General features: G+C 39.9%; 1 protein-coding gene across 3 annotated transcripts in view; it reads left to right on the plus strand.

Annotated features, from left to right (window-relative positions):
- LOC146505359 (A-type potassium channel modulatory protein KCNIP2-like) overlaps positions 1 to 24,939 on the plus strand; it is a 109,525-nt gene that overhangs the window by 37,084 nt on the left and 47,502 nt on the right. Inside the window, exon 1 of one of the 3 annotated variants that reach the window (XM_085181775.1) lies at positions 1,889 to 16,628. The exons of the other annotated variants lie outside the window; for them this stretch is intronic. Within the exon in view, the coding sequence (XP_085037901.1) occupies positions 16,541 to 16,628 (88 nt within the window). The 5' untranslated portion in view covers positions 1,889 to 16,540. Of the gene's footprint in view, positions 1 to 1,888; positions 16,629 to 24,939 lie in introns of those variants that run through there. 3 annotated transcript variants of the gene reach the window in all.

Raw genomic sequence — 24,939 nt, forward strand, 5'->3', positions numbered from 1 at the left:
ATATCATTTAGATACAGATGGGTTGTTTAACCCAGCAGCTGTCCTCATCAGACACACCAGACTGAGCCTCTTGGTTAATGGCTCTCGAAAAGCCATGAGGGGAACAGAGGCAGGCAATGAAGAGGAAACTCACAAATGAGAAACCTAGGCACCAGAATGGCAGAGTGGATAGAGTAGGTCTGTGGCAAAAAGGTGCTCAGGCTTATACCAGAAAACTACAGATGTGTGTGTCCACGTCAGCATAATCCACACAGGGAGCTATTTTGATTTCACTGCGGTCACTTACAAGTTTAAAGGTTTTTACTCCACCGGCACATTGGGCGTAGCAGTTCTTATTTTGTACCTGAATTAGTAATCTCCAGCTAATTTTAGATATATTCAACTGAGGGTCACAACCAAAGGGTTGTAGGTGAAAAATGAAGCCAACACTGGAGTGGAAAAAACTACACTTCTTCTAGGTTCCACTTGATGCTGGCTCCAAAAGAGAGTCAGTCCTGATAGGCTCCAGTGCTAAAATGCCCAAATTAACAGCGTGACAAATCTTTTTTTTAGGCCTCTATGGATAGTTTCCTTCCATCATAACAGCTTTGAGTGGGGTGAATTTGTTTTGTAACTCATTCACGTCATCCATGCTGATGCTGGAGATTTTAAAATTATGGAGCCTAAAACTGTGACATCACAGTCACTATGTCGTTATCCTGCCTATGGTTTTAACTAAGTTTAGTTTCAGTTAGTTTTCAGTGTGGGTTTTGTAATTTTGCTGGACAAATTTGCAACATTTATTTTATAGACCAAGCACAATTTTTCCATTTTTTTTTATCCAAACAACCAATCAGACTGCTGCAGTTGGCAACAAGTGACTCAGAACTCAAAATGCATGTCAGTACTCAATATACAAAAAGTAAAATAATACTGTTTTATCTCTGACACCCAGCTAGAGTCAATCAGTTCTCTGAAATAATAGCTCTGCCTCCTCATATGTGGTCCCAAACCTGCCAACAGCAGCTCAAAATACCCCACTGACATCCTGAAATATCTACGAAAGCATCCGTGATACAGCTTCCGCTCCTGGATCTAACCATGAAATTCATCCTCCTGCTGTCTCCCCATGAAAATTAGGATGAACCCAGAATTTCTTAAAACATCAGGACCAGCTCATCATTGCTTAATGTTGAATTTATTTTTCAATTATTTGTGGAGGAATCCCCCCCCCTCCCCCCCCCACAAAAAAAAAATCATGCTACATGCGATATATATATACATACGTACATACATACATACATTACATTAAATGACAAGTTGGATGTGAAAAATGTAAAATTTTGTGTTGAGTTTTTGCAACTCACTTTGTGTGTAATGAAGTTTGGTTTTAAAAAAGATAACGATTCTTAGTTTTGAAAACCAGTATACAGTATGTATTACAATAAAAACAGAGAGCTATTTGAGAGCAGTTAACTCACAGTCTTGCAGACATCCAGAGTCTCAATAAACACGTCCACTAAATACTCATCAGCAAAGTTGTAATAACAAATTGTACCAGACTAACAAATACTAAAACTAAGGACATTTCCTCTATATTTATGTTTTATTTTAGTTTTCCAAATTCACAGAAACATTTCAGCATTTTTTTCTAAATAATTTAATTGTAGTTCAAAACTTTTTTCACGTGCTATAAACCTACTGTGATATTTTAGTTACATTGTCTGATAAATGATGCTACAGCTCCAAGTTTTTTTCTTTTGTATGTTTTGGTATTTCAAATGCACCAGAGTCTCTTTGTTTACATCTTCACCCCCCCCCCCCACCCCCCCATGCAATGTCCCCTCTGGTGTGATAATCCTAATAATATGCTAACATTCTGTGTGTTTTGCACTTATTTTTTTTATATACATATATAAGTAATGTATGCATATTGAAGGTTTGAGAGAGGAAAATCTGTTAAGTTTCTCTATATGTACATAATGCAGCCATATTTCAAAACTGGTTATGGTTTAAAAACTCAGATCAGTCATTAACACAGCTTGTGGGATAGAAAAGTTTAGATAGGGTTTAGGATAGATATACGAAGCAAGCATTTCCAGACGTGCATTCCTTTTTAAATATTTGTAAAGAGTAAAGTGATTTCCTAAAAACATACAGCAAACATAAAAGTACAGCTAGGTCACAGACTCAAAAGTAACTGGGCAAATTAACATAATCTTTAATATAAGCTTTGTTTTTAAACTTAAGTTTTACATTTAATATCTGAACAGCACGCTCTGTTGGGGGGGATCAGCTGGCTGTCTTGTCCATTGAAGAATTTCCCATTTCTTGGTCGTCAGAAACTCTGGGGTTGGTTTTTCAGTATGCTTTGGGTCATTTTCAATTCCCTCTGTGTAACACCATCCATCAGTTTTGCAGCATTTGGCTGAATCTGAACAGAGTATGGCTCTGTACATTTCACAATTTATTCTACTACTTCTATCAGCGGTCAGATCATCAATAAACCTTAGTGGCCAGGTTCCACTGGGAGTCCCTCATGTCCATGCCATAACATTGCCCCCACCATGTTTGATGTTGTGGTATGCCTTGAATTGTGAGCTATTTTTCCTCCTTCTGTGTATTTTTCTCTTCGCATCATTCTGGTACAAGTTCCACTTGGTTTCATCTGTTCAAAGATCGTTTATGTCTAATCTGGCCTTCTTGTTCTTAAGTGTAACCAGTTCTTAACCCTCTGTATATCCACTCATGACAGCGTCTCTTCTGTGTAGATTTGGATAATAATGATAAGTTAGAAGAAGGATTCTTCCTTCTTTTTAAGAATGCATTGTTCATTGTGCATTCAAGTTTTTCAATTCAATTCAATTTTATTCATATAGCGCCAAATCACAACAAAAGTCGCCTCAAGGCGCTTTGTATTGTACAGTAGATACAGAGAGAAGCCCAACAATCATATGACCCCCTATGAGCAAGCACTTTGGCGACAGTGGGAAGGAAAAACTCCCTTTTACCAGGAAGAAACCTCCGGCAGAACCAGGCTCAGGGAGGGGCGGCCATCTGCTGCGACCGGTTGGGGTGGGAGAAGGAAAACAGGATAAAGACATGCTGTGGAAGAGAGACAGAGATTAATAACAGATATGATTCAATGCAGAGAGGTCTATTAACACACAGTGAGTGAGAAAGGTGACTGGAAAGGAAAAACTCAATGCATCATGGGAATCCCCGACAGCCTACGTCTATTGCAGCATAACTAAGGGAGGATTCAAGGTCACCTGGTCCAGCCCTAACTATATGCTTTACCAAAGAGGAAAGTTTTAAGCCTAATCTTGAAATCTAATCTTTTCTCTCTCTGAACTTTTTCATTTCAATCAATGATTGGCTCCTACACTTGCATCAACATCTCTTTGAACCCCATATTAAGTTTGAGTTCCACTGAACAGCTACCAGTTGCAAGTGTTTTACTTTGAATCAACTCCAAAACTGTTGTATTTCCTGAACAGTTATCCTGAACAGCATTATTTTTGCAAAATCGATCAAAGGTGAAAGTGTGTGACAAAAAAAATGTCACAGAGTCAAAGAACTTCTGGATCTAACTGTATTTAAAGTAGGACAGTCAGATACTTCTATGCCAAAGTATATGTTATGGTTCTGTTATTTACTCATAACCTGGAAGCCTCCCACCTGGCTTTAAAATGTAGAATACATGAACAAGAAAGGCACAGTTGAGCACTTCTGGCTGCTGCTTTGGGAAAAAGTGAGCAGATGAGAGAGAAAGAGGCAAAGTAAAAAAGAAGCAGGTTTTTACAAACGATGTGCTTCCTGCCATTAACTCTGGAATCGTTACTGCGACTACATGGATACTAATCTATTATAATTCAAAAACCTATAGTTAAAAAAGGAAAAAAAAGAAACAAAAAAATGAGTGAGTAAAGCAGTAAAGCAGTGTCCTGAGTCAGCATCCCTGAAACTAGTTTTAGGTCAGAGAGTGGGGTGCTGTGAAATTGGGTGACCTCAAAAGTGATACATTTAATGAGATCAAAGTCATCCTGTATTTTAGTGTGACTACAAATTTTTTCACAGGCTCTACCTGCGTCCAACCCTCCCTCTCCCTTCTCCCCCTCATTTGCTATGTTAGCAGTAAGTAGCTCTCTAAAAAAGGCTCTTCACTCATCCTTTAGGAGCACATAATATCGATAAGACACATGCAGTTGTATTGTACTGGTGGTGATGTTGGTCTGGGGCAGGGATAAGAGCTCTCTCCTGTAGCAGTGAGAAGGCAGACTGAAAATGAAAGTGTAGACTTTCTCTCCTCCTCCTACACAGCCTGGCTCACAGGGGCTCCATCTCTCTGAGGCTCTCTGATCTTCGAGTCACAAAACACCTGCTGCCTGCCTTCACACACTGCATGGAGAGGACAGGGGGAAGAACAGCAGTCAAGCAGCCAACAGGCTGGGTGTGACAGAGAGAGCAAGATAGAGTCGGCTTCAGAAGAAATACACGGTGTAACATGTAAATAAGAGGGAGCAAGATGTGGCAAAGGTGGAGTAATCGCAAGAGTTTATCAGAGACCTTTTGTCACTCAGTGATGTTTAATACCTTCACGCAGGTGCAGGTAGCAGCATGTGGCTCCCCTCTTGCAATGTTAGGCTTGACTGACTGATGACTGACTGGTTGGTGTCTTGCAATAAAACAAATGCAAACTGTACAGGATCTTCTCTTAGGTTTATTTATGGCCTTTGTGGCCCAGCAATCCATTTTTTGCTTTATTACATTGCTTTATTTGTCACTCTTGTCTCCCATGGGTCAGTACCCTCTCCATCTTATAGTAGTAGCATCATTCCTGACTTTATCTAAGGGAATATGTGAGCTCCCAAAGGGTATAAACACTTGGACCAGTGGAAGAGAGTATGTTTATGTAATCATAGAGAAGGGTAGAGTGGAAGGGAGTTGTGTCTTCTATCTATTATTTATTGTTTTGTTTCTGTTTCATCTGAACCACAGCGAAAACCAAGATTAGCTTTTGACAAATGTAGCGGTGTTTTGATTCCTGTATGATGTTATTCTTTTTCATATGACACATCAGCATGTCCTCTCATGACCTTTCAACCTCTTTTACCATCACTGAATTTATGCAGATTTACAGATTAAGCTGATGTCCAGAGCAGGGAGCATAGCAAAAGTCTAATTCCTAAATCAGAAGCTGGTGCTCTGCTGTAGGTTGATGTAGATAACATCTCAGCTGCAGTTAACCTCTGACTTTGGTTCAGTTACACCGCTTCTGTATTTTCACAAGGCGAGATGATTAACTGACTAAGCTATAAAATGTCTTTAGTTATATGTGCACATTTGTGGAGATTAGATAAGAGAAGCGTTGAATGTTTGCATTTTGTCTGTTATCATCCCCAAAACTGAAATACAGAAGGAATGTAATGATTATTTTTATTTGATATAATTATATATAATATAATGTGTTTGACATGCAGTAGCTTTGATATGCTCGTCCATGTCTGTGAGTTTACTGAGCTCTGTCTGCCCTCTACTGGTCAACACTGTTAAGTACAAGCATCTTAATGAAATAATGTGTTTAGTCTAGTGCTAAATTTAATTTGTGGCGATTTTTTAATGATTGTGTATATATAAATGTCAAAATATCATAGCTAAAAAAATGTTTGTGCAGTGGTACATCGATCACAATATTATTTCAGTATACTTTAATAATTTTTATTTTGTTTTGTTGTTATCTTTATGACAGCCTTTGCTCCAAAGCTGATGTAGTGCCTTTCCTTATGTGGTTTAATTTAATGAAAGTGCCTCTCACATAATTTAAAAAAGGGGCTCAGATCTGGGATATCGAAGCAATTTAAATTATGTCGGGGCAACTTAGCCTTGACATGCCAGACACACGAGCAAATATTTGCTCATGCACACAGGAATAATTATTTCACTATCGATATTTCTTATCTTTAAAACAGCTTTTAATGAATATTCATTAGTCATCAAATTAAAGTGCTCTACCGTGGTATTTCTCTTCCAGCTGGAAGAGCCATGCATCATTAGTTACTTAAAGTGTTTCCCTTTCAATAATAGCCTCTCTTCCTCTCTGGTCTTCATTAAACTTAGTTGTGTGTGTATGGGTTTGTGAAGTTTTTAAGTTTCTTCTCCCATGTGCCTTCTCAGTCCATCTGTTTGCCCTGAGGGCTGATGGGTGCTCTGTGCTGTTGCTGTGCAGTTTTCTGCCTGCAGATGTCAGCAACACCACAATGATTATGTTCTGGTGTTTGCTCTGTAACAGGACAGCCAAATTCTGCACTATTGAAGCATTTGTTAAAGAAACCTCAGCACTAGCGCAGGAGATGGATAACAGTGTTCATTGTGTTGCTGCAAACATGACAGACACATACATTTTTTTTTGTCTCATTTATTTGTTTAATTTAGTTGTGACATATTTAAAGCTTGTAAGCATGTTTGTGTATATGTGCAGCACCCAACACCCATACATTTTTGGCACTTGACCGATTTTTATCCATCTTCACCTGCTGTATGATCGTATGATAGTAACCAGCTGACACAGGGATACAAATTGTTTTTACCCTGTGAGTGTATGTCAGTTGTTCTTTGGCGGGTTTTGTCAGCATGACAGTATAACAGCTGTTCAAGACAAAATCACAAGTTGAGTTTAAAGATGGACACTTGCTGACTTGAGAGGACAAAATATTGTATAAAGTAGTAATAAGTACTCAGTGATCATTGGCCTGAAACAACAATCTGGTGTGTTCCCATCTCCAGATGGGCTCTATTTTAGTAAATATTTGTGGATGACAGCTTCTTATAATCATAGATCAGTGAGTTTCATGTATGTAGGAACTGTACTTATATGCCAGCATCACTGAGAACAGCTGTTAGTATGTAAGTTAGTACATCTTACTAGAAAGAACAAAGCAAATCTGTTGATTATGATTGTGTGAATAACACAGTGTGCGCACTAAAATCTAAAATCATATACGGGATAGTAGTATTTATTATTTAATGATGCAAGACGCATCACTGTTCAGTAAAATGAGTAGTAGAAGAACACTTGACCTTTGACCTATGAGTAAAGCAATCCTTTCAGGAACCAAATCCACATGGGACCCAGTACCAGTTATTGCTTAGACTAACATCATTTTAATATATGTTTAAATTGAAATAACTTACTTAAAAATATATAAAAATATGTTCATGAATGTATGAAGGAACACATTTGGTTGATTAAACTCAGATTTTGATTTCATTTATTACTAATACAACAATTTTTTTGTTTCCTCAGGGCAACATTATGCAGTTAGACCAGTTTTCTTCAGGTAATAATGCTGAAGAAGGGCTTCTAAACTCTGGTCCTTGGGACCACTCGTGTTAGGTTTTAGGTGTTCCCCTGCTACAACACACTTATTCCAAATGACCATCGTGTAATTAGGCAGTTGCATCATTTAATACCCAGGAGATCATTTGAATAAGGTGAGTTGAGCTTGGATTGGGGTCCTCAGGAGAACATCTGTGTTAATGTTTTGAGAACACTCAAAGCAGTAGAGGATATAGTAGTTTGATATGTAAGTACTCAAATCATGCTTTGAGAAAACCATGTGATTGGACAGTTAGGGTGAGGACAGTGAAGGTGATGAGAGTGACAGTGAGTAAGAGCAGACCCCAGAATCAGCTTTGAAGAACAGTTAGGAGATCAGGGATCAGTCGAGGGTCAGACATATGTGAGCAATAATGTGTGTATGTACATGATGATGTGTGCACAGTTCATCTGGAGTTGTGTGAGGACTTTATGAAGGGCAAAGAAACTTAACTAATGTTTGTTAAATGAGATTATATGGAAAACTGTGAGATTTTGGTACCCTTTGGTGCATTGTTGCCCTGAGGCAATAAACCAGTTTCTGGTAAGGAGAGGTGAGGGGTACAAATTTGTTGACTGTTACATCAACAGGGACACACAAGCTCTCAAAAAATAGGGTGAAATATTTTTTACACTAAAATTCATGCCACAGAGGGATAATAATAAAACCATATAAAAATATTTGCAGGCTAGTCCTACTTAAATCAAGAGTGTGTGATATTGGAAGGTTGCTCGAGTTGCTATGGTTCCTGCTTTCCTTTGCTTTGGCTTATCTGAGGTAAACTTTCAATTATAGATTAAAGCTTCTATATGTGTGCATATTGACCCTTTCCCAAATGACTCTCACCAACTTGTACTTCACTGTGGATTGTCATTCTGCATTAAGTCATCCTTGCAGCCCTTGAGAGTCCTCACAGCATATTAAAGGGGAGGGTATAAATAAACAGGCTGTAGGATGCAGTCACTACTCTATAAGGAAATAACATTCATCTCCATGGATGATGATTTTGTAGCTCACTTTAACTGTTCTGTTATTCTGCATTATGTACTGTTTAACCTTAATATTAGTTTCTAGCTATTTGCATGTGTATCCATCATAATCTGCTTTGATTACCAAGCAGAATAAGCTGCTGTGTATTCAGTAATCTGAGGAGGATTTGATATGAAGGATGCATTTTGATATGCTTGTTAATAAATCCATTTACATCTTTAATACAGTGTAAGACTCGAGCCTGGAGGCTGGACACACAGGATTCTGGGAAGATGGGGTTCTACAAACCTGAAGGACTGTGTGTGTGTGTGTGTGTGTGTGTGTGTGTGTGTGTGTGTGTGTGTGTGTGTGTGTGTGTGAAAACTTCCCTGCTTTTTTGTTTGTATTTAAGCCTTAACCACACATCCCTGAAGATAAGTGTTTCCACCTGTGCCTCTTTCTTGCTTCTCCCTCTCTTCCCACTCCCTCTCTCTTTCTCCTCTCCTTCCCTCCACCGTCACATGTCCTCAGTGAATAGAGTGTTGAGTGGATTTCACCAGCTGGTGCCTTTGCCTGCCACATAAATAGTGTTAAAAACAAATGCATGTGAGAATGTGTACGTGTGTGCGTGTGTGTGTGTCTTTGCCAGATACTTGAGTGTCAGTGTCACATCTGCCCTCCAACATTCCTGTGTGCCTTTGCGCTCATGTGGAAGCCTGCACAGACTGCAGCACCAATTCCAAATCTGTGGAAAATCATTATGTTGTCACTTGTGATACATACACACACACACATAAAGTCTGCATAATAGTTTTTAAGTTTTGAGTGTATAAACAGAAAGGATGAGATCAGTTACACAGCTATGTTAATTCTCCTACTGACAGTTCATTCAAATGAACATCTAGCCTAGATCTGTAGCTCCATCAATAGGTTAAGTGCAGTAACTCTGCATGCTTCTAAACTCATCTTTCTTCTTATGCCTCTGACCCCTCTATCTGTCTGCCACAATGTTCTTTCGCCGATTTTTATATTTTATGGTTATTTTACTGACGTGTTGAGACAGTAACTGCTTTTTTGTCCTTGCAAGAATATAATTAAGAGTTACTGGAATTTGACTGAAGCTGATAATTGGGCCAGCAGTGTGAAGTGTTGTTCTTTGTTTGTGTTGATTTTTTATGGTAATAGTTGCTAATGGACTGTTGCCGGTGTTTGGCTGTGCTGCTTTCACAACCTGGACATCTTGGTGCTGGTGGTGAGTCAGAGTCCTGGAAGTAAACACTTGAAAAAAATAGATGCAAAAAGGCACATGTACATGCGCTGAGAACAGGCGGCTGAGTCTTGGCACAAACGCTGGACACATGTCACGGGATTTGAATGAACAATGGATGTAGAACTCTTATACTTAGGCAGCCTCACCCTTCCTCCTACTTCTTTTTATCACCTTCTTCATATCCCCAATAGAAATGTTTTTATCTTCCTGTTGGATAACAGGCTTATATACAGTAGATATTGTGAAATTTTACTGCTGCTCAGCTGATGGGGCCTCAGTGTTGCAGAGAAGCCTCTATACATTTTCAATAAAGCTGTCAGGTACAAGCAGAGAGTCTGACGGGCTGTACCTCACCCCTGCTGTCAATGCTGGAGATAAAAGCTTTTGGTGTAGGACCAAGTGAAGCTTTTGTCACACCCAAGGTGAAAATCTGAGACAAAGTTAGATAATGTACACGATCCTTTCACACAAAGTTTTCAAAAGTTGAGCTGTAAATTTAGTGTAAAAAAAAAAGAAATCTAACATGTTACTTCTCCTCCACAGTGAAACTAATAAGTACAAAACTTTCTATGGTAAGCTTTGTTTGATTGATTTAAAGGCAACAATATCGATGACTCCTGTATATTGGTAAACAGCCCATTAATGCTCTCCAAAATGTCGGGAGTGAGTGTGAATGGTAACCACAATTTTCTACATTCCAGTAACTAAAAGACTAGGAAAAGGAAATAGGATTTGTGACTGACTCAACAAAAGATCAATTCATTATCCGCCTGAGACCTGAGCTCTTGATTTGGATGCGTACTTGAGATTAGTTGGATGTAATCACCTTGGAAAACAAAGCTATTTTTCCTTGTAAAAGTATGTCCTCATATGAGGACAATAGGTTTATTTTGCAGCACAACACAATTTAAGAGCATTTAAGACTTTTTGCAGCAAAATGAAAGACATAAGGCCCGGAAGGTTGAAAAATTCTCACTTTGACTGGGTCAGCGATTAAATCAGATTACAAACATAAATGCTGTCCTTGTGTCTGACTGATGGTACCTATAAAAGGTAACCATCTGGAGTATTTGACCTCTACTACAGTGATGGAGAAGTTTTTCTATGATTGCCTGCCCAGTGTCAACAGGTGGTGATAACAAGCCAAGAAACTCAGCAGAGGCAGAAAAAAGGCTTGCTTGCTTACAAGTAAACATGAATGTTAACGTACAGGATTATAAGGATATGCATAATCTATTGCAGAAACTAACAGTGAATGAAGTACATTTATTTTTGTTTGTTTGTTCACAAGAAAATACACAGGGTACTTTAACGCATGCATGTTTTATTCTGCTTTTAGAGCCCTTTTACATTTTTAATTAGTTTTGTTTTACTTTTGGTATCTTTCACATTATTTATGCTCTTCCTTAGAACTGCCTGAAGTATTGTACTCTTTTGCCTTACTTTAAAATTCCAGACATATAAATCATAATTAGTCTCTTTTTCTTCCTTTCTTCATCCCATTGACAGAAAAGCTGGCTTTATTAAACTTTAACCTGTCATTATCAGATCATGCAACCCTGAATGTGTATGTGTCTATGTATGTGTATGTGCGGCGGGAGATGGTGTGTTACATCGAGCAATTAATGTTTAATTCTTCATGCTACACTGATCACTCAATCTGTCGCTTCAGTTCTTCTTTAACTTTTAGGCTAAACTACGTGTATGAGAGGCTGCTTTCTCTCTTCCTAGAATCTAGCCGGCTCTATTATTTATAGGATTAGAGAGAGGAGCAGTGTGCGTGAAAGCCCGGGTTTTTGTTCACATTGTGATTCTTGATCATCACATGCCTGCCTGTTTCTATTAAAGCCAAAAAAGGATCATCATCATCTTATTGGGTATAATCCTGCTGCCCATCATTTAGCTCAGATACAATAACTATCTGAAGATTATCTTATTTCATGGGAAATCAGTGAGTGTTGCTCACCTGACCCCCTCAGAATCAGCTGATCTACTCAGACAACAACTTGAGCCTATTCAAGGAAGCTATGCAAAATTTGACCTTCATATAATGAAAACTGCCTGAGTTCCAGGGCTTCAACATACATAAGGGCGGAACAAAATTTTGCTCATAGTCAAAATCACTCATAACGTCACACAGTTTTCAGGGCTTGCAAAACACATTTAAACTCTGTTTAAAAACAAAACAAACCCTCCCCACAGCAGCACAATCAAGCACTGATACCTCAGATGTTTTATCTGTTTTCTAAAAATTTGATGTTAACATGTTACCATTTTCACAATTTTACAACCAGAATTTCTTTGGTTACTTTAGCTGTTGTCAATACTTGATATGTGTTTGGTGTCTTCATTTGCTTCTGAAATTACAGACTTAAGTCTGGATCACTTAATGTTTCATATCCAGTGTTGGGTTTGGTATTCAAAAAGTAATGTTTTACACATTACTTGTTACTTTTATTAAGAGTAACACAGTAAGTGCCATTACTTAATTATGCTCCAGTGAAGGTAACATTACTTGCTGCATTGCTTTTGCGTTACTCCATACATGAGCTGAAGTGCATTGTCACATAATTACCAGTTAACAATATAAACCTGAAGCTACAGACCAACATGACCAACATGGCAAGACAAATCCACATTAGTGAATTCGCTAGTGAAGGGCACAAATGCGATCTTCCTTTTGAGTATTTCAGTACACACATGAAAACCTATCCAACCTACTTGAAAATGATCATCACAGTGATTCAGATTATGAAATATTATGAAATATGTAGAGGTAGAAATGACTAAAGGGCTTCAAGCCTGACTGCTTGAAACAACTTTTGTTACCTGTTGAACATCCTGCTCAGGAGGGCTGGAGTTGGCAAAAACTCTGATTTAACTGAGTTCTTCACCGGCTTTGAGTTAGCATGCTATCTGTGCAGATGCTTTCAAAGAGTCAGTGTTGTGTTAGAAGTATAAAGGCCATTACAAACTGAAGATGTTTTAAGAAAACATGTGAAATTCTAAATTTGTTTAAATCCAAACTTGTGTAAATCTATATACTCACAGAATGCATTGCCTTTTCACAGAAAATTTGTCTTTAAAATTATGGAAAAAATTAAGTCGATATCAAGCAATGATGAGCTGGTCCTAATGTTTCTAAACAAGAAAATGAATTGACTGATATTCTGAGTTCATCCAATCTTTACATAAAGAAGCAGCTGGGAGAACTTCATTGTTTGATCCAGGCGTATATTTTAGGATGTCAGTTGGGCAGTTTTAGCTGTTTTTGGTAAAGTTGGGACCAAATCTGAGGAGGCAGAAAAACAATTTTAGAGGAAGCCAGTTGACCTAGCTGTGTGTTTGAGGTAAAACTGTATTATTTTACTATATTCAGCACACATTTTGAGTTACAGCAAAACTTGTTACCTAATCGGTCAGATCTGTTTTTTCAGATCTGAAAAAGTCTAAAGGGAAAAAAAAGCGAGCTTGGTTCGAAAACTATTAATGCTGCAAATTTGCCCTGCAAAATTACATGGTTGCTGTGAATGGCTGCATTACGAGTCTGAAAAATGTTTTTAACAGATGAAATATTTACATGGATGGATTTTACGTGTTTATGAGTAAAGACCTTAATTCAGTTGTTTTTTTTCTTGGACACAGTTTGCACTTAACAATCCCACTGCTTGTTCTTTCTAATAACAAAAATGAAAGTAATGTCCACATCTACACTCCTCAAACACTACAGACTAGGGATGGGTATCGTTTAGGTTTTATCTGATAACGGTGCCCAACCGGTACTTTTGAAACGGTGCCGGGGCTTGAACCGGTGCTTAAAGAATGGAGAACACAAACTTTGTCCAAAAAGCTCTTATGTTTTTATTTTTAGCAGTCTCTTTTGTCTGCAAAATGATAACCAAGTTAGCCTTTTCTGTTGATACAACATACCTCCTTTGGTTGGAAAAGGTGCTTAAACAATGGAAAACACAAACTTTGTCCTAAAACCTCTCATGTTTAGCTGTTTTTTTGTAAAAAACAATGTTAGCCTTTTCTGCAGCTATAGGGCAGAAATAGCTGCCTAATAGCAGAAATCTATCAAACAACAAGACAGCCGCATGTAACTACAACGGTGTTTGCTAGTTCACTTTACATGCATTAATGTCATAACGTGGTTAGCCTACTCAATGTAAATTACACACGAACAACATTAAGCCACTCACCTTGAGAAGAACGGCTGCTGCTGCCATCATCCATCATCATTTCTGCTACACTGGCAGGGCTAGGGGCCAGGACTCTACTCTTTGGGTTCTTGGGATCCGATAACAGGCACCACACCCGCAGTAGATGTGCTCGGTCTTGCAGCAAGCTATCAAATACGGTGCATTTCTTGGCTTTTAAAAAAATGCTATGCGTCGCCAGGTGTTTCATCAGATTCGAGGTGTTACCTGCTTTGCACATTATCACCTTAAAGCACTTGTTGCAGGCTGCTGAGTTTGCATCTTTTGCTGTGAAGTACAGCCAGACTTTTGACCGCTTCTCCTTGGGCGTTTTTAATCTGTAGCTCTGCTCTAAAAGAACGTACGTACCTGGGCCCACCTACTATCCTTGGAAAGGTAAAATGATTGGCTAGAATCCAAAGTGTATGACATCTCAAGAAAAAAAGAAAGCACCGAAATAAAGCACCGAAATATGCGCTACGTTTTGGTCTGGTTACTACCGTTTATGTCAGAATGGCACCGGAACTCATCCCTACTACAGACTGCTCTATTTTTCTCCTCCCTGCATTGAAACTTATTGCTGATTGTAATGTAAGTGTGAAGGAAGCAATGCATTTTTTTTTCTTTTAGCCTGCTCATCATGCAGATAACTGAAGAAACTTAGAAGTTTCAAGTAAAAACACAACTATAACTGCAAACTGATTGAATTGTGCATAGTAATGTGTTACTTCAGCACATGTTATACCCAGCACTGTTCATACAACACAGAATTACTTGTAGTTTCTCGATTGTTGTTAGTTTTCATTGTGGACCGTTTTGCTCTGGTGATGAGGGATTTATTCAAACTTCTTTTCTTTTTTTTAGAAAGAAACCAAAATAAACAGTCAGTGCAAGCAAACCTGAGGTGGCAGTTACTGAGACTTAATCCAGAGCTTGGAGATTATTAAATTTTTCAGTAGCTGTTTGTGCCACCTGTGACTGAAAACAGCACTGTTGAACCAAGACTGGAAAGTTTAAGGACACACACAAACTTCTTATGGTATATCTCGGTCGGCACACACTGTCTGCAGTTATTTATGAAGGCTCGCACACACTCAGAAATAGGAGAGATAATCCTTACTTGAACCATTAGCGATCACTGAACTGAGAAGCCAGGAGTCAAAACCAATAAGTAGTAAGAATCCTTATATGACCATTTAATACTGAGTCCAAAAAACCTTTTTAAAGTCTTTTCCATCAGCTCTCCCACATGTTTTTAAATCCATTTGCTCAGAATCTGGGAAACAGGTCCTTCTGCACTACGTGGTTATGTCACTATTTGCCAGAGCTGCTCTAGACTCTCACTGTCAAATGCTCACCTGTACTCTATACTTTGACCTCTCTCGTTGACTTTTAAATGAGGACAAGATCACAGAGCCGACAGAAAAAGACACAGGCATTTAGAGGAAGCATCTGCCTGACATTTGATTGATTTTCTTCTCTATTTTTCTTCTTCTGACCTGAAGAACAGACAGACATCCAAGGAGTCTGGGGTTGCTGAGGTAACTGTAATCACTCTTAATTCAGCATCAGGGAAAAGGTGGATTGGCAGCAGTTTAGCAGGCTAATGTGGGAGTTGTAGAGGGCAAAACAATAAATATGTGACACCGGGGAAAACGAGTTGAGTGTGTTTCCCTGTTGAGCGACTCTGCAACAGGGAAGCCAGAATGATAAGGATGAAGACAGAAAGGCTTTACATAAATACATTTCTTTTCTCAATCCCGCAGGATTTAAAAGCTCCTCCTCTCTCTTCCCCACTTCTCCTCCTTCTCTGCCGGCAGATAATAATCCTTTCATCGACTGCTGGTGAGGGCTGGTGTTTGTCCAAAAGCCTCCTTCTACTTCGTCAAGCTTTTCCACTCTTTTAAAAATTGCACCATGCTGAGAAGGGAGTGAAGATATTATTAATGCATTCCCCTATTTGCCCCCTCTCCACCTCCCTACCTGTCTCTTCATGTAACTTCACTTTTTCCCTTTTGCTCCTACCCTCTTCACTTACCTCTCACTGTTACGAATATCATCAATGAGCAGGCAAGCAGATAGGGGAGTGTGACGTGCGATGCTAATTAATGAGTTTGCTTAGTTTTCTCTGTCGCTTTACTCAACCTCATAGCGGCTCAAACATACACAGATCTACACACGCTCTCCCAGGCTGTCTTCTCACGTTTCATGACTGGAGATGCATGGGAATAAATAGCATCAATAAGATGTGTGGCGAAAGCAGCTAGAAAAAAAGCACCACCACCTTCCAATCAAGCCGGCCTCCTTATAGTATACTCCTCTCTCACACACACAGAGAAAAACTCACTCACACACTCTCTCACATGTGCGCTGGTCCGTAATTTTCCGCCACACTCTGTTCCCAACCAATGAGGGGCCAGAAAAGGGCTTCTCAGAACGTGAGGGGGAGGAGACAGAGTGCTGCCAGCTGATTGACAGCGCCCTACAGGTGGAGAGAAGAACGGGAAGGAAGAGAAAGGGGAGAAGACAACACAGAGAGAGGAAAGAGAAGCGGTGAGTGAGGAGGAGGAGGAGAAGAGAAGCAGCGGCAGTCAGACTTCCACGAACACACACACACCTAAACACACACTCACTCACAGTGCTCTGTGCCTCCCCTCCTACCTTGAGAGCTCGTTTCCCCTGGCAGACAAGTCGACTAATACTACCATCACTATCATCACCTCCACCTCCTCAGCTGCACCAAGATGAGCCAGTGCAGGAAAAGGTGCAAGAGGCAGCTCACCAAGGTGGCTCGCTATTTCTATCGCTTCCTCATGGGAACGCTCACCCAAGGTAGGCATCCAAAAACTTCCACTTCCACACCCAGAGGTTTGCTGCTGGGTCTGCTGAGCGCAGCAGCCAGGTGGAGATGGTCTAAAGTTAAAGTTTGCTGTGTTTATAGCAGAGGTGCTGATGTGTGTTTTGAGATCTTTGCAAATAGGTCACTAGTCTCTGTGTGTGGCTCAGATCTTTTTTTACAAAAGAGTAAATGCACTCCTCAGTGGCATAAATCCTAAACATGACTATTTAAAAGCATGTCAGTGAACCTGCAGGGTTTGAATGTGTATATAATACATCTAAGTGTTTTTTTCCTCTCTAGACAGCAAGATCATGCAGAGCTTAGACCCTTACGATGGTTCCTCTGCAATGATGTGTACTGTATATATGGTCCTGTGAGCATACATTGTTTAAGCTTGTTCAATTCAAACACATAATAATAAAATCAATAATGAATTCACAGCGAGAATTAGAAAGCTGCTGGCTTTGAATGAACTCATTCTTCCCTTCTTTCGATCTGCTTTTTCAATCCCTGCTTCCCTCTGTCCTGCCTTCACAGTTCTGTCCTTCTGTCTCCTCCTGTTCGCTCTCTAGCAGTCAAACAGATTGCTCTCTGGAAGCATGTGGCATTCCACCTCTATTGAGAAACTCTCAGTGGAAGAAAGACACACACTGCCTTTTACCCAGCCCTTCATCCACCTCTGAGCTAAGCCATCCCCATCCTCCTTCCCTCTCTAGCTTCCTCTGCACAGTTACACAGAACTTTACAATGCTAATTTGAGGAGCGAGATTAGAATAAAATTATGTAAGCGCAGTCAAGTTCTTTTCGTCATACTGAGAAGGTCCTATTTCTTTAGCATCCACGTACTCTTTGTCCTCCTGGGCTTAGTGCTGGCTAAAGAGTGTCCTTTCCAGAAATCACCCTTTATAATGTTGCCTATTGACAGCCTGCCGCTAAGCTTTACACACATTTTCCTTTTTTTCTCGCGAGTGATATTGAGCAGCAGCTCACATTGCCTTGGGGAAAACACAACAGAGTAGGGTGGTTCTATTGAATCCCAGCAGATGATCCTGAAGGTGGAGGTAAAGCTGTGTTTAGATGACCTTGTCAATAGAGCAGTGTGTGAATGCTAATTTGACATCAGGGTTGCTCATCTCCACCTCTGGTTTTTCTCCTCGTTATCTCTTCAGACTTTGACAACTGCAGAGCTTCATGTTCGTGATCTGAATGCAGCTGCTTATCATGCGTGGAGAAAGCGCAGACATATAAATGCACATGTTGTAACCCATGTGTGAGTGTGTGTTCATCACAACAAAAACACTCTGCTGGAAATGACACTATACCAAATATTTGTGCTGATAAAGATTTTGAGGGATGCTTCCCAATTAACACTCTGAGGTTTAATAATTGTTGTATAAATGTCTATGCAAAAGATTACATCATCAGAAAAAAAAGCTTGAAAATAAAGCTTGTGCCAGTGTCTGCAATGTTACCTGGTTGTTAAATGGTTGTCTGCTTGACGTCCTCTGATGGAGGCTGAAATATTATAGTAAAGGTTTCTGTAGTGGCCGTTAATTATACTGTTTGCGCCTTTGAGTTTGCACAAACAAGCTTGGGGATGAATGGCACAGATATTGCTGGGAAATAGAAAAGCATTGACAGATGGACTAACACGTTGGTGATTTTGATGTTTTCTTGGGATGTGTTGACGACAAGAAAAAAAAAGTCACTGCTAAAGTAATTAAAGTAATTAGCAACAAAGCACTATAGCACAGGCACTACAGCAAACTTTGAATTGTTCCAGCAGTCATGCACAAACATTCGCTTTTTGTTGCTAAAATTAAACTCATAAGACACAGCGTTAAAGGAGACTACCACCAGAGTTTATAAAAAAGGAAATTACTACATGGACCAAAATACAATTTAAGGGCAATGGTCAGAAAAACAAAGCCATCATGGGCTCAAGCAGCAAAAGTGGTAACCATTCCAAGCCCATACCCACATTCCCTTCCCATGTGTAAACAGATAATTAGGCTCATACACTACCCTCATAGACACACTAGGGCTTTGCAGAGTGGTGTGACAATGTTTGAAGGAATGAAACAAATCTCGTTTAAGTGCTTATCTTTTGCCATATACATCCTTGTTATGAAAAGGTTGGAATAATTGTACTCATTGATATTCATACCTTGTCCGGACATAGACACGTGTTTGGTGCATGCACCCCGAAACAGGCACAAGCAGAAACAGAGCAACTTTAGGAAATGATGCAGTTTGACAGTCTGCTGGCAAAAGAAGCTACTAACTATTTAACCAGCTAACTAGCTACTGCAGTATCAAAGCACATTCGCTCCCATCTATGAAGTATTTATTAAAATCGGTGTGTGTGTGTGTGTGTGTGTGTGTGTGCATACACATCCTTAAGTTTACTCAGAATGGAGTTACCATGACTACTGGCTCCTGCGTGTCTGTTCCAATGGGAGAGAGAGAGAGAGAAAAAGAGAGATGTCTGCTTCATTGCAGTGGGAGCCAGAAAGGGCTGAACTGTATAATGGCTGTGCTACATTGGGATTTCATCAAGGCCATTCATAGTTTGGTATTTGGGCATTGTAGCATTTTTGGCTGTGCCAAGGTGCTGAGGGACACGCCATTTAAGTCAGGCATGGAGAGACAGATTTTGCACTGCCATCAAACTGTGTATGAACCTAGCAGCGATTTAACTTATGCAGAAAAGGACTGATGACATTAAGAAAGCCACTGGTTAATAGGTGTTTTTATTCCACCTCAGTGAATAAGTTTGCTGGACCATGTTTGGAAAAACTAAAATTTTTTTATGTGCTCATACCCTTACTGGCAGCACACAGCATGTTTCTGAAAAGACTCATGTGTCTATAATTAGTTCTGTCAATTAATCACAGTCCTGCGCCTCTTCAACCACAGGCCTACACAAGGGTCAGGATGCTGATTGTGTGTTGTTAGCCCTTGCTGGTGTATGCATTAGTGATGACAGTCATTTTTAATCACCCTCCATTTTAATTTCACGTTTCCCACTAATTAGCTTGTTTCATTAGCTTCTCCAAGGTAAACAAGGCCATTCTAGTGTGTGTGTGTATGCGTCCGTGTGTTTCTGTGTGTCCTTTTCTCCTCTTCTTCCCTAGAGCTTTGTTTGTGTTCCTTTATCTAATAGTGGGACAAGAGTTTAGTGCAATTAACATGTTTTAAACACTATCCAACCTGTTTGCACCACCTAATAAAAATGCATACATTAAGGAATCCCATTCACAGGATTTTTTTCTTGTAAAGTGGGGAAATACCTCCAACATGCACAAACATTTGACCGCACAGCATGCAGTTAATTTGCATAATTGTAATGTCTTTGATATGCTGCTTAGACATGGGGGTGACTCCAAAAGCAGAGCCAATGAGATCCCAATGAGAATTCATAAGAGAGTCAAAAAGGAAACAAATCAATAAGTGACATCGATCATGGAATCGGAATCCTGTTTATCATCAACCTAAAGATTCTTATAGACAAGAAGATGGCCTGAGATGGCCTTCAAATTCAACTGGATCACTATGTGACTGAGATTTTACATTATGTTTTCCAACAAGCCAAATCCACAGAGGTGTCACCATAAAACCCACATTATCCAAAGTACAGCTTTCCAACCTTTTATTGTCCCACAGGATAGCCCCGGAGGTCTCAAGTTAAGGAGTACCCACACAATGTCATTGTGTTTATTACATGACAGGAACACACAGTTCTGGAGGTTCCTGGCAGTTTGCTCAAGATTAGAGACCAGTCACTGACCCCCTCTTAACCACCAGTTGCTAGGGAAAATTGCATATTCTGCAACCAGCTGGCAGGTTGCTGGAGATTGTTGGCAGTTGCTAGCAAGAAGTTGAGGTATGCATGTAGGTACCAAAACACCTACAGGCAGTGTTGGGGAGTAACGGAATACATGTACCGCCGTTACGTATTTAAAATACAAAATATGAGTAACTGTATTCCGTTACAGTTACCGTTTAAAAAGGTGGTATTTAGAATACAGTTACTTTGTTGAAATAAATGGATTACACGGCTGTACTTCCCTGTTTCATATTGCGGCGGGTCAGGACTGTTTGGGTTTTGTTTGACAGCTACGTTCTGTTGTTCCAGGCGGCAGCGTTACGGTTGCCATGGTTACAGGGTGACGCTCTCTCTCTGCGTGTTTCCTGGGTGAGAGAGCGCCTGTTGTTGTTGTTGTGCTAAGCTAATAGGCAGAATGCTACAGGTATAGCTCTAAAGAATGTAGCATCATAGGCAGTGTAGTCCGTGCTGCAGGGAGAATGGACTGCCATACACGTTATGTGTTTGTGAGCGAGGGAGGGAGAAAAAGGAAAAGTACGAGCTGTCATCGAGCAAAAACGGGAGCTGGAAGCATGTAAATATAATAATAACCACTGCAGCCAAGAAGAGTGCCTGACGAGCCCAGCTGTAAGTAAGCTATTAAGACTCGACTGTACACCGTGTTCGTGTTTTCCTCCAAAAACAATAAGTTCCGTTGGAGCAGCCTTTCAACGCCTCTCTCTGTCTCTGCTAGCAAAGTTGATCCAGACAACAAAGTAAAGCTAGTTTTCGGCTACGAGCCCGACGTATTAGCCAGAGGTCCCTTTACTACGGTTCAGAGCCGCGGACCTTCAGTAACAGTAATAAATCACAGCAATAGTACATTCACATAGTTGTAGACAGCATGATAATATATTAAGTAATCCAAAGTATTCAGAATACGTTACTCTCATTGAGTAACGTAACGGAATACGTTACAGAAAACATTTTGGGGCATTTATTCTGTATTCTGTAATGGAATACATTTTAAAAGTAACCTTCCCAACACTGCCTACAGGCAAATTGATTTGGTCATTAGTAGGTTGCTGCAGTTGTCATTAATTTACATGGAAGACTTGTCTGCAAATCTAACTTTTATGCAAGATCATTTAATTAAATTAACTCTGGATGGTATGATGCAACTCAGAAAGAGAGACCATTGGCCTACAAAAGTTTGGCATTACACTTTTTTATGTTTCACTACAACTTGAAGAGGAAATCGCTAGTGTTTCCAGATAAGTCCGTGTCTTCCATGCAACCTATAGGAGACCACGGCAATCTGCTTACAACTAAAACAATCACAAGGAGGCTTGGGTGCAGAGGTTACCAGCAGGCCACCGAATACTCTCTAGATCTGTGCAACTGTTTCACATAATACCTGCAAAGACTAGAGAGCTGCATTCACTACAGCTTGGTGTACAGTTTAGTAAAATTAATATACGATGTAGAATACAAAAATAAAGCAAATGTGTTGGTTTGTGAAGAAGTAGTGAGTAGCTAGAGATGACAAGAAAATACTGTGTACAGTGGTGTACCGTGTGACAGAATCCCTGTGTGATGGCCATTTAGAGTGAAGAAGAAAATCCTTAAGCCTTTGATTATTTTGTCATTCGTACCAATAGCTGTCTGTTCTCTAAATAAGAAAAAAACTCTTTAGATCTATTGCCTTGTGTCCAGATCTATTGCCTGATCAATAGCTCACTGATCACACTGTTAAACAACCTACTTTGTCTTAGTTATCAGTGTATTTTCAGCTTGTTTACAGGAATACATTCAATTATAGCTGAAGGCATTGTTGTTCTGTTTCAGCTAAACAACAAATTTGTTCCCATCAAATTAAAAAATGACTTCTTGCCCACTAACAGCTTTACTCCACAGTAACTGTACACAAACACAATGTTTTGACTTGTAAATTGCCTGAGGTTGTAATAAATAGCCTTAAATCAATATTTCATGTCTGAAGATTAATGTGTTTGGTGCGCTGAGGAGCAACACATACCTCACCTTGCTGCAAATTAATTCTCTTAAGGTGATCAAGATCATACGCGTGCAAACACCAGTTTCCTGTAACTTATTAATGTCATACACTGCATTCTTCACCACTGCACCTTTCTTACTACAGGAGACTTTCACAAGGACTTCCTGTGCATCCTGTGCAATGAATGTGACCAAGAACTAGTCACATTCATTTCCTTTTCCAGAGTATGAGTCATTTGTTAGGGGCTCTGACATTTTTCCAAATGAAACTTGGTGTTAATCTTCCTTGAAAAGCCATTACAACTTTGTACTGTCTAATTAATAACGTCTGATTTTCTTCCTCTACGTGCCACTTCCGCCTTTTTTGTCTTGCAGGGGCATGCATAGTTCTACGCCAAGAGAACGTGCATAAATATGCATGCCTAGAGAAACACACACACACACACACACACACACACACACACACGTTTCTTTACACTCTGTTTTTCAGCTCTCATACCTTGAAGATGGTTCTCTTTGCAACCCACTTGTGGCCATGACCAAAGAGATTTTGTTATCAACCTTTCACTTATGAATAAAATATGCTTGGTGTGAGCTTTGGCATTGCTTCATGTGTATTTGTGTGCATGCAATGGTGCTGAATTTCAATGCATTCTTTATTTTATTATGAAAACTTTAATACTGTTATTCTGGTAGCAGGCCATGTGCTTGCAGAAAAATGTCGCTACACTCGTGTCCATCACTTTCCCCAACTTTTGATAAAAAATTGACACAGGGTGTCACTTTTAGACATAATAAATAACACCATGGGGTCCCTATGATGGCAAATTATGACACGTGCTTATAGGGGGTTTAGCGTTGCTATATTTATGTGTATATAGAGCATTAAGTCATATTACAGTGTGTGGTAATGGCACTCACAGTGGGAAGGGAATTGCTCATTACTACAAGTATATCTTACTCCAAGCTAAAGTCCCCTGTATGTGTGCTAAACTGTGGGGTGAAGAAGACCCTCTGCCAGGCAGAGCATGGTCGTGCCTCATATAATAGGAAATACGAAAACGCGGCAGGAAGTAGTGCTTAAGCATCAGATCTCAGAAGACATAACTTGTGGGGCAGAAACAAAGAGATGTATCCGGACCCTGACAAGATTTTGTCCCACTTCATTTAGGGTATTACTATTTTACTCACTGCTGTGCATGGTGTGAGAAGTGTTTTTGTCATTTGACTGGAAAAAAAAGGTTTGTAAGAAAGTGAGATGAAAGAAAGATAGACAGCGACAAAAATCATAAGGGGTAAATAGAAAATTTAAAAAAAAAGAAAGAACATATTCTATCACATCTCAGCAATCGCACCCGTTTTAAGATCAGGCTTGTTTTGTCGCCAGACGTGAAAATTCTCACTTGCTTGTGCTGATTATTCGCTTCTGTTTCTGTCTGCTGTTGACACCTCCTGACTTGCAGATTCAGGAAGGAGATTAAACGGTGGCCTAAAAATAAACTCCTTGTGGAAGTTCAAGGTCAAAACATGTGCAGAAAAAAAAGTTCCCTTTTGAGTAGCTATATTTAAAAATTACATTTCTGTTTTACACGTGCTGCCAATTATATGCACATGCAGTGGCATTCCAGATCAAGTTATTAAAGGAAAAGCGACAGTTGGTTTGTAGTTATTTGTGCTCTCTGTGTATGCCGAATAATCCCTCTGTGTATCTGTTGCTTGCTTCCTTATCCTTTGTTTTTACTGGCACCCGTCCCTCTGCTTTAGCCCTAATCTGCTCCATGCTGTTCACATTTCGCTCCGTCAAACGTTGATTAAGTCAGTGCTCTCACTTGCTCTGCCTGTCAGGTGATGTACCATCTGCATTTCTCTCCTCAATATCCACTCCCAGCATAATTCAGAGTAGGTTATGAGTTTTCTCACCTCTGATCAGCTCTCCAACTTTCTCTTGTGATTTGACTGTAAAGACGAGAAGCAGGAACTGACATGTGATTAAATTTCAGTTTTTGCCCTAAGCTAATGCACTGTTTCTTAATTGGACGGTACGGTCCATAAGGCTGCCCCTGTCATCCCTCATCTCTGTGAGGAAGACTATTATCTGGTGCAGCGTGGCCTGTTGATCTTCAGCTTCTTGTAGATCAGTGTGCCGCACCAGTGGGGATTTTAGGTGTTAGCCGTGTCTCTCTCAATCCTTCACTTTTTGTGTAGTAAGAGCTGTCTCTGCATGTGTCCTCTCACGAGCTCGCTTTTTGCCTCGCCCTCAACCTCTCCTCCACTTATCCCATCCACCACTTTTTCCCCCTCATGAGGAAGGTGTGAAACATCACCTTCATCCATCATGTGTATACACACACACACACCTCACATGTGCTAAAAATAAACCGCTATTAGTAGCAGTCTGAGTGAGGGGTGATGAGAGTGAGGGGGGGTTAACTAGAAGTAACTGTTGGAGAAAGGAGAAAAGGAAAATTCAATACAGTGTG

The sequence above is a fragment of the Neolamprologus multifasciatus genome, chromosome 13 (assembly GCF_963576455.1).
Source record: "Neolamprologus multifasciatus chromosome 13, fNeoMul1.2, whole genome shotgun sequence".
Taxonomy (NCBI): Eukaryota; Metazoa; Chordata; class Actinopteri; order Cichliformes; family Cichlidae; genus Neolamprologus; species Neolamprologus multifasciatus.